We start from the raw sequence: 14,602 nt of genomic DNA, 5'->3' as shown, positions 1-14,602 counted from the left end.
ATATCAGATTTATACCATATTTTCGCATCAATTTTCATTCTCCAATATTTGTAAATGTTATTTGTTGTAACTTAGCGTCTTCCTCGATATTTGATTGGATTACCTGGACTCCATAGTGAGGCTACAGTTTCATGCTTGAATGGTAAAGGAGGCAAATGGAAATGGCGTCTGATAGAAGAGGTTGCGAAAAAAAACCAAATTTATGTGTGTCTACTGGATTTCCAGAGTTTCGCGAACAAAGTAGACTAAAGGTTGACGATAAATGTTTATTCTGTTATATAGTTCAAGATTGTACATTTTATGTGATTGATGATTACACCAAACACTGATTAGATTCACTTAAGATCCAAAACTTTGGTATTTTGCAATTCTTCTAGTTTATGTTTAATAAACTGCTTTGGTTTGTAGGTAGTGTTTATGTTTGGTCTATTAAATTGTAAGCAAAAAATTATTGTAGTGCTATTGAATAATTGTAATCACCGAATGGTTTTAGTGCAACACCAACTGCTATCAAACATAATACTATTTAATCATTATAAGAAAACAATGATTTTTAGTGTTACAGAATACAAATTACAAAAGTATGGTTAAGAACATGCAAGTCAAATACGTCTCAAGACTTCCTTGTAAACAACATTCTTCGTTATATTTGAATCATTCTCAGCTTCGTCCAATATGATTACTTTTAATCCTTTTTTGTAGTAACCCGAGAGACTGCTACATACAACTGTCCATGAGTAAATACCGGTTTTCGTAGATATAATCCAACATTAGACAATGATTGTCCCTGACTCTTATTGATAGTCATTGCATAACAGACTGTTACTGGAAATTGTCTTCTTTGAAACTTGACTACAATCTTATTGTCAGATGGCGCAACAATCATTCTTGGTATGTAGGCTAGGTTACCAAAGAAATGTCCAGTAATAATCCGTGCTTCAATGGTATGTTCACCTAATCTTTCAACCTGCAATCTTGTCCCATTACACAGTCCTTGTGTCTGGTCCATGTTACGAAGTAACATTATGGGAACTCCTGGCTTCAAAGCAAGTACATGGTTAGGAACACCCGGTACTTTTAGAGTATTGAGAATCTCAGGTGAGTATAATTGTTGTGCAAATGTATCATTATCCTCATCAGGAGATAGACTATCTGAACTGTAGTATATTCTTTCTTCACCCGGTATAGTTGATAAAATATGTTCATTTATGGAGTCTACTTCTTCATTTGTTGTAGCAAGTATTGCTCTATCTTGAAAAAATCTAGGATTTGTTAGATGATCTTGAAGTGAAGGGTAGGTTGAATTAACCATAGTTTCAACAGAATTAGAGTTAGATTTAAGCAAAAGCTCGTCAGGGAATTCTACATCAACTTCACCATCATTTGGCTCGTTTATTTTTCCTTCACCAATTTTTAAAATCCAATCCGCAAATTCGCGCATACCTTTCAACTCAGCTTCATTGTTTTCACTTCTAAGACGCATGTTCTTAGTCAACCTTAAGACTTTGCATTTATTCCATAAAACTGAAGAATGAAGTGATGCATCAACTATTTCTGGACGGGTACCTCTTTGAATTACCGGAAGAATTTGCCGAAAATCTCCTCCGAAAACAACAACCTTACCACCAAAAGGTATAGAACTGCAATCCTTGCCATCTTTTTTAATGATGTCTCGCATTGTCCGATCTAATGCCTCAAAACAATGTCTATGCATCATAGGTGCCTCATCCCATATGATTAACTTTGCTTGGTTCAACAATGCAGTCAGTTCACTATCAGGTTTTATTGAACAGAAGGAATCTTCAAGTACGTTAATAGGTATGGCAAACCTTGAGTGTGCGGTGCGACCTCCTGTTAAAAGTAATGCTGCAATACCACTCGAAGCAACATTTATAACAATATCACCACGTGAACGTCCAGCGACTGCGAGTGTCTTCCAAACAAATGTCTTTCCAGTACCTCCATAACCATACAGGAAAAAAAGACCACCGTCATCGTTATCGATTGAATCAATGATCGTTTCATAAGCTGTTTTTTGCTCAGTGGTCAACATGGAGTGCAAAATTTGGTGCTCATCAAGAAGAGCATCTCTGTCATATGCCAACTCATCTTGAATAAGCATATTGCACGAGTGTTGTATAAACTGATAATCCGGGAAAGGCATTTTTGGTATGTTCTTCAAACTTTGTCCAAAACTGTTTAACTGCCTCTCAATCTTAGCAAGAGCAATGTTGTGGAGAACCTTCCTAAAAGTTTTAGGGTCTACAATAATATGAAAATCATCATTTAAATTTAAAATGTATATACAAAGTATATAATTCATCTTTTAAGATTAATTGAAAAGTTAGTTGAACTAAAAGAACGTACCATTAGATCTTAGTTGTTCAGGGCACTCATGCTTTAGATCATCGGAAAGTAGGTCACATGTTTCATGCCATACACGCTCAGGGCATGAAACACTGTCCGAAGTTATTAAGGAGACAAACAATGATCTGCATTCAAAACCAGAAGCCCACTCATGAGTCTCACGAATTGAAGCAATGTATTCTTTATCGTCATTAAGTAGACCCATAGCATAACATGCTTCTTTAAAAGTATCATATACGATTCCATTTACTGTGCGTATATCCTCATAACACGTAGGACCTCTAACCTTGTTCAGAAGTATACGTAGGTAGTAGCATTCACCAGATTTTGGTGGCACAAAATGCATCCGACCAACAACTCTACCGATTTTACGTTTAGTCCATTTCCTCTCAGGGCCATTCCATACATAATGTCGAGGAAATTCAATGTAAGTGAACTAGCGTGCATCTGGATCAATCCTGTTTCGAGTCATCCACTTAATAAACTGTGATGCACCAACTGATGGTTTTGAAAGGACAAGTTCCATAACAGATTCTGCATCAAAAATAATCGGTTGTTGATCAGGTAAGTGAAAGGATAGTCGATAAACAGCAGGTGTTCTGTGTATTATCTCGTACTCAAACAACCGCCATGCTGCCTCACATGATGAAATATAACGGCAGCTGTAATATTCAGCTATTTCATCATTACTTTTTTGTCGACTATTGTTATCATTTTTAGATTTTTTCCCCACAAATCCGACATATATTTGATCTGGACCCTTGTTGATGTATTTGAATAAGTATTTAATAGATCCCAACTGATTACACCACTCCACATTGATATGAGCTTGATATTGTTTCAATAGAGTCTTGTTGTAGCCAACCACATGCCTGTGCTCGAGTAAGAGCAAAGGAAAATATTAAAAGATAATACTTCACTGGGTTAATTGATCAAAATTAAGTTGAATGCATAATGTGGAATTGCTACATACCTATTGTCTAGTCTGGTTCCCGACTTCATGATAAAATTGCCGTCATCGCGTCTTCTGTACAATGGAAAGCCTTCGGGGTCGAAGTGAGTCTCATTAGTAAAATCTTTTAGAAAATGTTTGGAACATTTTTTGAGTTTCATACATGGCATATTTGGGTGCTCTGATCCACACGGACCATGCATCATAAAATCTGAGACAAGCTGATACAATTCAGGTTCGTCATCTTTATTTGGGATTTCAGCACATATGACATCGTCTATATCGTTGACATTAGGTACTCGGTCTGTTTTATCTAAGAATAAGCATATATGAGCGTGTGGGAGACCTCTTTTTTGAAATTCGATGACATATAATTCTGCACAAATTAAATATAGCTTAAATTAAAAGTTGTATGTAAATTGTTAAATTGTTATATGATAAACAAAAAGAAACATAAAGTCTTACCTCCTATTAATTGGCCAAACAACTTTCCATCTCTAATTTGAGTAATGAGAGAATCCAACTTAATTTTAAAAACCCTTGTGCTGATATCCGGCCTGTCTTCAGGTTTCAATCCTAGTGGTTCTAGATACCTCAGTATTTCAGGCCAGTTAGGATTGCACGTGAACATAATGAAAAGAGTTGGATAACCGTAAGCTCTAACAATGGCCATGGCATCCAGATAATTCTGCTTCATATACCTAGGGCCACCAGTATAAGATGATGGAAGTGTTATCCTCGTCCCCAATACCGAGACATTGTATTCTCCGATTTCTTGAGCATCATAAAGACTTGAAACCTGTTCACATCTTAAAGCCTTCTGATTGTTACGTAAGTAGTTTAATCTTGTATTTTCCACCATTGTATATGCATCAACCAGAAACTGCTGTAAGAGCGTTCTAGAGATTAATAATAATGAAGTTTCAGATTCTCTAAATTGAAGACGATAAGCAAAGAACTCTCTTATGGTTAGACGTGCATGACCACGTGCATCTTCAATTTCTACACCCTTATGATAAATGTCAGGCCTGTATCCATCTTCAGCGTATGGAAATAACAAAGGATATTGTAGTGCCAGATAAGAAGGATGTAGCTCACTAATTCGTTGTAACCGTTTTGAGCAAGTTTCAACTATTATGTCTCTTTTATCTGAAGTGCCATCAATATCTCCTATTATCAAAGCAGCAACCTCATTGGCTGTTGGCAAATTGTGTGTACGCCCATCTTTATCTCTACTGCCTATTAGCTTAAGTCGTATAGGTTCACTTGCATTCATGTCAAACCTATCCCTAGCTTGTCGAAACTGTTGTACTAAAGGATTTGTAAAATCCAATAGGCCCTTGAGTTGAAAAACGGTGGAAACATCAATTTCACTATTCACAGTCTTTGTTTTTGATTTGCTTGAGTTGCTGCAATAAATACAAGAATTAAAATGGATTCGAACTTATATGTACGAATGAAATGACGATAACAGATAATAAAAGTTGGAAGTTATTGTTACCCATAAGCATTTATCCGGTGGTCGACCTCATTATGAGTGTCGTAAATGTATAGCTGACAAAATCTAGGATCTTGGCCATGTTGTGGAAGTAAGCTGCCACACAAATGATAATTTTGCCCGTGCATTCGATATACAAAGGGAGCATTACCAGAATTGACTTTATAGTCAAGTTTACCACCAATGGATGTAAAGCTAAACATCATATTATAATGTCTAACATTTTCAATAAAATTCTTAGAGGTTTTCGAATCACCTCTCAATAGATTTAGTAATAATTGTGGTGGTTGTTTTAGGCTTGGTAATTCAACTTTGCCATTTAAACAACACAGTGAGTAGACCTTTTTCCGCAAATATGGATTCCCATGTTGCGCCTCTGATTTCCACAACCTCGCATGACATTCATTACACGTAAAAACAGGATCACCGATGTCTTTATACTCTGTAAAACGATAAAAATGATAGATTAATTAAAATTATTCATAGTTCATTGATTCTTTAAGATAAATTACTATAATGAAGTGTGATATCCAATTTACCGGGGTGTTTTCCCGAGAATCGTTGGGCTGCCGAATCCTCGTTTGAATTGGAAGTGTTAAAGTTATTAGGTTCTCCAATAACAGCATTACTGGCATTCTCAGATGATGTGTATTTAGAGCGCCTGCATCTTGGTTTTCCCGATTTACACATATCTTTTTTGATATTTTTCGTTTCCGATTTGGCATTTTCCCTATTAACTGAATATTTTCATGTAATAGATATTAAGATAGGATGGTTTATATAATATGTTTAATAGTGTGCTATTTAAAATTACAGATTTATTTACAGAATAAAGCAAAAAAGTGATCTTTTATATTAAACATGAATGATGAACGGATAGGAAAGTTACTTCATACCGGTAATAGACGTCTTACTCTGTTGAGAGCCTGTAACGATAATATTTTTTGTTGGAAGGGTAACCTTGGGCACGACAATAGGCTGTGAGGAGGATGCAACATGTGTTTGACAAAACGATTGTTGCTGGTTCGGTTTAATATCTGATTGTTTTGACAATTGATTCTCAATACGGTTTGACGTGTAAATTGGTGGCCTTCCATTTCTTGTTTCTATAACTGTAACTGTCCTAGCAATATTGTTATCCGACATGATTCTTATATGTTCGCTGCCTGCAAGGTTTTAACACAAAATATTTTTAATTGCGATGACAAATAACTAAAACAATGCATATCGTTTGTAATGTTCTTAAAGACCAACAGACCTGGATTGCAATTATTGAGTGGTGAAGTTGATGGCAAATTGCAAGGGATGGCATCCAGGTCAATTCTGTACTTTGGAGGTCTACTGTTGGGTCTTTGTTTAGCATTCGATGTTGAAGTGTTGGTTAGATTTTCTTTGGTGTTTGTCGTGCGTTGTACTGAAATGAAACATAACAGTTTACATAGAAACGGAAGTTAAACTACAACTTGTATATATGTAAGAGTAGAGCGACATTACCAGAAATGGTGAGTGGTGAAGCTTGGACATTTATGCATCTTGAATTTAGCGGTATAGGTGTTTTAGGAGATTTCGAGTGGCTGCCTGAAATTCAGTAGATTTGCGTGATTATGCACGTATAGAAGCACATACAGTTGGAATAAATTTTAAAACATTGCAAGTATTTATAAATGTATTTGTAACCTGATTCATAAGGACTTATGTTCTCCTTGTTTTCGGATGATAAGATCTTTCTCTTTCTTGATGACATCGTTAACGATAGTTTTAGAGAGACTAAATGAATATGAAATGAATGCACATAAGAGCATTAGATGTTTTAAATATATATAGTACAAAAGTGGAGGGAATTTAAAAATTCGAGTTTATGTTTTTTGAACAATTTGAATGTGTTGAAAATTTAAAATTCAGAAGATAACATCATAATTAACATCCAATTTTTTATGTATGGTCAACATTAAATGTGATTAAGCATACCCGATTTAAAATGTAAATAGTCAAATTTGAACTATTTTTGCCTAAAATTGCGTTTGAACCACATATTTTTGCCTAAGATTGAGTTACCAAAAATCTGATCAGCTTATGATATATAATCGGGTATGTTGATTATGTAACAACTTTTAGTAATTTAGGTAACTGTGATAAGATCATACTAAATTAATGTAAAGATATGATTATAGTATGTATTTTTGGTAAAATTATCCGGGCTTAGTATTTTGTTAGTATATTGATTTGATTTGGTCATGGAATATTGTGGGTAAGTATTAAATTTCAATTAGTGAGGATTGGGTCAAATCTGGTTGAAATTAAAAATGAGTAACTTGAGACACATTGATGATTATATATTATAAATATAAAAGTACATATTGTTAATGTAGGCTATATAGATTATAGGTTGCATTTTGAAATCAAATGAGCACTTCTCAACGTACTGTTGTTTCTTTTGATGTGTATTATGGTAGCGAATCTGATTTTTAGTAATTTGGCTAAATGTAAAAATATTAGCAATTGTGTTGGTTTTGGTATTGATAAAAATATAGGTGATATCCATTAAAATTAGTAAAGGCTATATCGATTTTAGGTTGCATCTGGGCTTTGAATTAGCACTTCTCAAACTAACTACCGTTGTTCATTTTGATATGTATTATGTTAGCGAATTTAATTTTTACTAATTTGGCTTAAGCATTTTATATGTTTTTCTTTTATATGTTGATTGCGAATAATATTTAATGAAGAAATATTAGCAATTGTGTTGGTTCTTTTATTGATAAAAACGTAGGTAATATCTAATAAAATTAGTAAAGCAATTTGTAAAAACACAAAAGAAATAGATAGCTAAAAACCACATATATTAAATTGCCATCATTCGTGAAATGCATAAACTGACAAAGTAAAACACAACTTAATGAAAACCAAAATCCAAAAACAAAAAAGCTAAACATAAACATAGTTTAATTGGACACATATCACATCTATAAGATAGTCTAATAGAGATGATGTACGTCTTTATTCAAAAGAAGCATAAAGCACAAGCTATAAGAATGATGGCCAAAGATTCAAACTTCAAAGGGTCTCCATTTTGGGAATTTTAAGATCACCCAACGCTGATGTAGTCCCTCCTGTTGGTGTATCATCCTCAGCTGATCCAGACGGTGAAGGGATCTTACATTTGACACCATTGCTGCCGGGTGTTTTGCTTGTAGAAGATGGAGTTTCACAATTGCTAATGACGTCCACATTTGATACCTACCGTAATTAAGACAAGTAAAATTGTGTTATAGTTATTGTACACAGTAGAGCATAATAAACAATATATTCTAGCGAATTTGTGATTACCTTTTGAGTATCTGGACTTTTGGTATCGATGGACTCGTCAAAGTCATCATATTCAACCTCCTTGGGTGCAAGAATTGCATCAAGCTTGTTTAGCACTGAAGTATTATCAGTCATATCGGAAACAGTATATCCGGATTGCTTCAAATCCTCACCATAAACGTTATGCTTTACCATAAATGCAAACTTCTTCATAATAACTCGATTAAGCTCCACCGGAAACTCAGAAGGGTCAGAAGTCTGATACATATATCAAAGTAAGTTATTATTTGCATCATAATGAAAAGTGTCTAAAAATAGCTAGAATTCGGATAACAGAATATAAAATGGATCTTACAGTCCTTGCAGTGTTTTTCAACCATGGGACACTGCGATGGATCATTTTTGAAATTTGACCATCGAATAGTGCTAACTCACATCCACCAGTTTTATCTTGAATGTACATAGATGCACGGATCCTAGTGGGTTAAGATAATAGATGCGGATGTTATTTAAATTAGTAAGGATAAAGTTGTCAAAGAACATGCAATTTAAAATAGTTATATTCTTACTTTTTGATGGGATCATCACCAGTCCACTTGCAAACCCGACAGTCATAAACATACTTCATTTCCTCAACATCATAAACTTTGATAACTCTGTTCTCCTCACACATGCTACAATAGTACTGAAACCATCCCTCATTGTCATTGAAACTGTGAATCCAGCCTCGAACAACAAAAGTGCACACCTATAAACAGATTGAGTTTGTTAGACTCACATACGCTGATTAATTCTTAGGTGCATAATAAGTAGGATATATATTGTGAATAAATATACTTACATCCTCTATATGACGAACGTCGTCTAGTACATATGCTGGATACTTCTTCTGGTCAGTATACTTGTCTAGAGCAGACGTTTCTTCCTTCCCAATATCAATTTCAATGACGGGCTTAACATAATCAGCATTGTCTCTAGCAGATGCTAATCTGTGCAAGGTAATATTGTATTTAAAATTCATCAGTAAGTTTGACAAAGAATATACCAATTTAGAGTATTGTTTAATAATGATGATGCAGTTTTAAAAAAATTGTGGAGAATATCTTAAAAGAAGGTAAGGAACTTAAGCATTCTTAAAATCCACAATGGGTTGCACAGAATCATTAATGAATAGTTTGAAGCCCCACAATTGATTATTGACTTGAGGACCTAATTCGTAACCACAAATACATATATGATTGAGCTTTTTTGTTAACTGTAAAGTATTAGTATCATAATAGTGAAATATTAAGTTATATTGTTCCAACCTTCCCAGTCCTTCAGCCTACAATTATGAAGCATCAATATAACATCCACATCTGTCTTGTAAGTTAACTCCAAAGACTTGTACAGATTCTCAGCATGTCCACCCCATAGTTTACAGCGAATCCTTTCACCACTACAAAGTATTGTGTATTTCATTGTATTAGATGTGTGATTGTTGTTACAATAAAAGCAAAATAATAAAATAACTTTGGGTAAATTGGAATGGTACCTTGCATCTGCGAGTTCAAAGTCAATTGATTTCTTATCAGCTTCAGTTTCCTTATCAACTTTCATCTTGGTCAATTTGACCAACTGACCAACAACATCTATGTACAGACGTATTTACAAATTGTATGTAAGTTTTTAAAAAAAGAACAGAGGTTGCAAGATATTAATGTGATTAATTATAAGCACTAAATTAAGTTACCAAAAACATCATCCTTGGATACAATCGATTCTTGCACATCCTTAAAATCGACAAAATTGTAAATGTCTCTTAATATATTAAAAGGCTGACACCTTTTAACAACACTTTTCTTCACCAAACTGATTTTGAACTCATGATGAACCAGCTTATATTCATCATCGTGAAGCTTCACTTCGAAATTGCTCAAATCAACAAAGGCACCTTCTTTGAACGAATGGGCAAAAAAAGGCATAAGATTTTTATAAATCATGGCTCTGATCTTATTACCCTGCATTATTCATTATTTTTTTAGCAGATGTATGATTCCCATTTCAAATAAAATGAATGTATAATAATCAGTATGATTTTAAATACAATATTAAAATTACCTCAAAATCCACAAGGATGAACTCATAAGATAATATCGAATCGGGCTTGCCGAACCATGTCTTCTTCCATTCATCAATGACCTTAACTCTTACTTTCCAGCCGCTCCTTTCTTTGTTAATCATATTAAGTGGGGTGAATGGGACTACTTCAGACATTGTTCGAGAGTATACAAATGAATTGCAATAGTGATTTGTAGAAATTGTTTGTAAAACGAATGAGTATGGGAGATGTATTTATAGGCGAGATCATAATATGTAAATATGATGACGATTTCTACATCATAGGCATTGATAATCCTTTCCATAAACAACATTTGAAATACCTACGCAATTGAATTTTTAAAAGAGATAAGAACAAAGTTGTGTAATCGCAAAAAATTAGGTATGAAGATTTGAATAGGATTAATCTTTAATCTTACTGTATATATTGAATCATTTGTGAAGAAAACGCGTGGAAGAAATTGGAAAGCGAAGATCCGGTTGCTGTAAATGAAACAATGGGATGTGGGTATTGGCCGATGAGATTCATAAGGGATTTTGGCCAAAAATAAATATAAGACGGTGCATTGTTGAACGGTTTATACATTTAATACACACTTTGACCTATTTTCCTTAAAAACAGGGAATGCATTTAATATTAGATTAATTATAGATAATTATTTTATGAAGGGTATTTTTGTACCTAGATGTACCATAATTTTAGATTAAGTAATGGATAAGTAGGATTAATCTTAACCATTAGATTAAAGGATATGTAAAAGTCCAATATTGATCTAATGGTGATTTTTTGATAGTTAGGTATTACATATTTCCTAATAAGAGGTCTCTTTTAAGGTATAGTAAGATGTAGACTAACAATATGTATACGTTATCAGGTACCATCCAAGTTGATAATTGACGATTTAACTAAATTATGCATTAACAAAATTAGTTGATGCATAATTTTAATTTTTAATGGATATAATAATTTTGATGATGAATTTATTATTAACCTTACCAAATAAGCAATGACCTAACAATCATATCTACAAAGATACAAAGATGGAAATGTCATAATTTCTAAGATAATTTTCACATTCATTATTTTACAGGTTAGAATTAGACTTCTTAAGTATCAAATTCGTATCTAATGATTACTAAGACTGAGAACTAACGACTATTCACTATCGATCAAGACACTCAAAACTAATTACACACGCAAATACAAACTTAGATACAAGACGGTATGTGTTGAGGAGAATTGAGGCACCAAGAAGGGAATGAGGATGTGATTGAGCTTGTAATTCATCCCGCTCTTGCATGATGTAGTAGTATTGTTTAAGCATGCTATTATAACACTCAACGGCGTTTTAGAGGGTGTTTAAGATAGTCGTACTTGACCCAAAATTTTGGAAGGACCTAAATTTTATTTAAGAAAAAAACCTTATATATGCATGTTATATTAAAAGTTAGATCAAATATTTTATTTATATCTAATTAAAGAATACGTGGGCTTACATAATTAAAATTTTGTTGAAATAATTTAATATATTAAAGGCTCATGGAATATGCGTAAGAAAGCTTTAGATTAAATATTTTGATATTGTTTTTTATTATATATAATAAAGTAATTTGTCTTTGTAGTATAATGCGATGATAATTATCTAAGAATAAAAGAATTTACTTTTTTTTTTTTTACATTTTTTATTTATAGTGACAACTAGTAAATGTACTGACCGTGCGTTGTTGCATTAGGCGTTAGTTGTAATTCTGGATGCTTTGTAGAGTGGTAATATTATACGATGGCTGATATTATTCGAATGTTCTAACGGTTTGTTTTTACTTGACATCTACTATTTACATAACCAAAATGGTCTTGACAAACATGCTAATAGTTTTATTACATGTACGATAGTTATTATAGTTTTCTATATCTGATTGTCCTGCCTTTTTTCGCTTCTTCTTCTTCTTCGACTTCGTATCAGCAACCATTGTTAGTTGCTTCATTCTCCACAAAAGTATAGTAGGAGTGGTGTTAGTATAGAAAACATATTAGCCTTAGTATGATGATTATTGTAGTGTGGTAAACATGTATGGTATGTAGATAGAAAAGACAGGACCTATATAAAACATGTATGGTTTCACATTTTTATCAAAATTAATATTATGTCCCGTTGACGACTCTAATTCAATCTGGGTACCTAAATGTATATTTTCATATTACAAATCTTAGATGACATTACGAATGTGTTTGAAATTCGGATGTATCATAATAGGTCCTAATTACTCAAATGAGTCATAATTTCCACCTTAACCGAAACTAAGTATGACACTTATTTTCAAAATACTGACACATGCAAATACACTTAATACAACATGTGGATAGCTTATAATTGACTTAGTCTTGAAAAGGTTTCGAATTGGTCAACCCATCATCGTAGTACCCAACTGGCATATTTCGCAAAAGTTGAATGCCATACTGTTGGCAAAATGTGGTTGTAGCTGTACGGGTATATGCAAAACATGATAAAATGTTGGTGATTTTAGTGTGATTCAACATAATCAAGGTTTTAGATTATTGGATTACTTGGATAAGAGTGGAAGTGATTGATTGATACTTTACACGAATTCGGGAAGTGTGGAGTACACATTCGTAAAGAGTAAAACCGATCACTTAGTATATAGTTGAGCTTGAAAGAATAAGTGCTTGAAAATGGCTGACTCTAAGGTTCAGACTAAGCCGCGCCGCGGGCCTTAGTGTAATTTGAAGTCAGAACCTTTGGGTGTTTCTGGAACCAAACAAGGCATCAAATCGCGTTGTGACCATTTGAAGGCGCGACGCGGCTTCACGGCTAATTTGGTTATAGAACATTTGGCAATCGAGTAGACATCAGGTATGGAGTAAGGCCGCGGCGCGGCTCGTAGCCTGGAGACTGAAAAGGTGCCTTTTGACCTAAAAGGCATGTTGGTCCAAAACGTTGCTTGGTATTTTCTGGTCACTTTGGGACGATTTTTATCATTGAAAACACATATTTAGACACCAAATAAGTGGTGTCGATTCCCAAGAGGTGTACCATTTCATTATGATCACTTATGAAAGGTTGTGACTCTTGATTTACACCTTTTGGTAAACTATAAATAAAATTCACATTCATTTGAGAAAAGGTTCCAAACTTTTATATTTTCTTACACTCTCATCATTCTAGTAAATATTTTCTACATTATACTTTTACAAGAACAACTTTACTTGGTCTAGAAAAGATTGTTAAACTAGTCTTATCCCAATATTGATTTCGTGCAACCTAAGACCGATAGGGGCAAAATACTCTATTGCGGAAGTGTTTCACGATTCTAGTTTCAGTCCGGTGACATTATCCTATTGGCAATCCATATTTCCTAACAAATCAATAGAGTATTTAATGATGTCCGGGAAAACGGTGAAAGAGATGACCTCACAGTTTGCAAAGTTGGAGAAGTTTGAAGGGACAGATTTTAGGAAATGGCAAAAGAAGATGCAATTTCTTTTGACTACATTAAAATTGGTGCATGTGTTGTCAACCCCGAGGCTCGCTGAATCGGATGATGAGACCATGGAACAAACCCGGTTAAGGAGCAAATGGGACAACGATGACTTGATGTGTCATGGCCACATTCTGAATGGTATGTCCGATGTTTTATTTGATGTTTACAATTCGGTTGAATCAGCAAAGGAACTTTGGGATAAATTGGAGGCCAACTATATGGCTGAGGATGCATCTAACAAGAAATTTCTTGTTAGTAACTTTAACAATTACAAGATTGTTGATACTAGACCCATCATGGAACAATTCCATGAGATCCTTCGTATCTTGGGGTAATTTACCCAACATAACATAAGTATGGATGAAACTTTCTCGGTTTCATCCATCATTAATAAATCGCCATCTTCATGGCAAGATTTTAAACACACACTCAAACACAAGAAAGAAGAAATGAGTTTGAATGAGTTGGGTAGTCACTTGAGAATTGAGGAATCAATTCGGGCACTAGATAGTGGCAAGGGAAAGGGTAAAGAAGTGGGATCTTCTTCAAATAATATGATTGAGGATAAGTCTCATGGGAATAAATTCAACAAGAAACCAAAAAACAAGAAACTAAACAGCAAGAAGCGAAAGTTTGATGGCAACAAGAATGCGTCCAATAAGAAGGACAAGAAGTCTTGTTGGAGATGTGGCAAACTCGGTCACTTTAAGCGGGATTGCAAAGTCAAGATGGTAGAAGGAGGAAGCACATCGGGTGCGGGCCAAGGATCAAAGGACCCTACTCCTAATCAAGGTCAAATTTACGACTTTGTGACTTTTCCAATTAAGAACTATGTTTCACATATTTCTGATGCATTCTATGTACAGGATGATACAATT

The 14,602-nt window shown here is 34.1% G+C and overlaps 3 protein-coding genes across 3 annotated transcripts; all 3 read right to left on the bottom strand.

Moving 5' to 3' along the window:
• Positions 1-685: 685 nt before the first annotated feature.
• LOC139870287 (uncharacterized) lies at positions 686-2,713 on the bottom strand. The gene is made up of 2 exons (XM_071858119.1): positions 2,368-2,713; positions 686-2,262 (listed from the first exon to the last, which is right to left on the bottom strand). Exons 1-2 carry the CDS (start codon positions 2,711-2,713, stop codon positions 686-688), a joined length of 1,923 nt encoding a protein of 640 aa, XP_071714220.1.
• A 90-nt stretch (positions 2,714-2,803) lies between these two features.
• Positions 2,804-6,561, bottom strand: LOC139870286 (uncharacterized). The gene is made up of 9 exons (XM_071858118.1): positions 6,495-6,561; positions 6,312-6,395; positions 6,076-6,231; positions 5,714-5,983; positions 5,357-5,554; positions 4,821-5,259; positions 3,785-4,728; positions 3,341-3,695; positions 2,804-3,239 (listed from the first exon to the last, which is right to left on the bottom strand). The coding sequence occupies exons 1-9, from the start codon at positions 6,559-6,561 to the stop codon at positions 2,804-2,806; spliced, it is 2,949 nt and encodes a 982-aa protein (XP_071714219.1).
• A 1,310-nt stretch (positions 6,562-7,871) lies between these two features.
• Positions 7,872-10,379, bottom strand: LOC139870285 (uncharacterized). Its single transcript, XM_071858117.1, has 8 exons — positions 10,224-10,379; positions 9,856-10,123; positions 9,658-9,754; positions 8,965-9,112; positions 8,693-8,871; positions 8,479-8,599; positions 8,145-8,381; positions 7,872-8,054 (listed from the first exon to the last, which is right to left on the bottom strand). Exons 1-8 carry the CDS (start codon positions 10,377-10,379, stop codon positions 7,872-7,874), a joined length of 1,389 nt encoding a protein of 462 aa, XP_071714218.1.
• Positions 10,380-14,602: the final 4,223 nt, after the last annotated feature.

This window comes from Rutidosis leptorrhynchoides, chromosome 10 (assembly GCF_046630445.1).
Source record: "Rutidosis leptorrhynchoides isolate AG116_Rl617_1_P2 chromosome 10, CSIRO_AGI_Rlap_v1, whole genome shotgun sequence".
Taxonomy (NCBI): domain Eukaryota; kingdom Viridiplantae; phylum Streptophyta; class Magnoliopsida; order Asterales; family Asteraceae; genus Rutidosis; species Rutidosis leptorrhynchoides.
Note: the sequence above shows the minus strand (reverse complement) of the source record. Positions and strands in the feature narration are given on the sequence as shown.

Excerpts from the sequence above, each read along its gene's own strand:
- LOC139870287 (XM_071858119.1), bottom strand. The coding sequence starts at position 2,713 with ATGCATTTTGTGCCACCAAAATCTGGTGAATGCTACTACCTACGTATA. Across the intron at positions 2,263-2,367 it reads TGAACAACTAAGATCTAATG|ACCCTAAAACTTTTAGGAAG; the intron begins GTACGTTCTTTT and ends ATATTATTGTAG.
- LOC139870286 (XM_071858118.1), bottom strand. The coding sequence starts at position 6,561 with ATGTCATCAAGAAAGAGAAAGATCTTATCATCCGAAAACAAGGAGAAC. Across the intron at positions 5,555-5,713 it reads GAGTAAGACGTCTATTACCG|TTAATAGGGAAAATGCCAAA; the intron begins GTATGAAGTAAC and ends GAAAATATTCAG. Across the intron at positions 3,240-3,340 it reads GGAACCAGACTAGACAATAG|GCATGTGGTTGGCTACAACA; the intron begins GTATGTAGCAAT and ends ACTCGAGCACAG.
- LOC139870285 (XM_071858117.1), bottom strand. The coding sequence starts at position 10,379 with ATGTCTGAAGTAGTCCCATTCACCCCACTTAATATGATTAACAAAGAA. Across the intron at positions 9,113-9,657 it reads TTTGAACTCGCAGATGCAAG|ATTAGCATCTGCTAGAGACA; the intron begins GTACCATTCCAA and ends TACCTTGCACAG. Across the intron at positions 8,600-8,692 it reads GGTGATGATCCCATCAAAAA|GATCCGTGCATCTATGTACA; the intron begins GTAAGAATATAA and ends TTAACCCACTAG.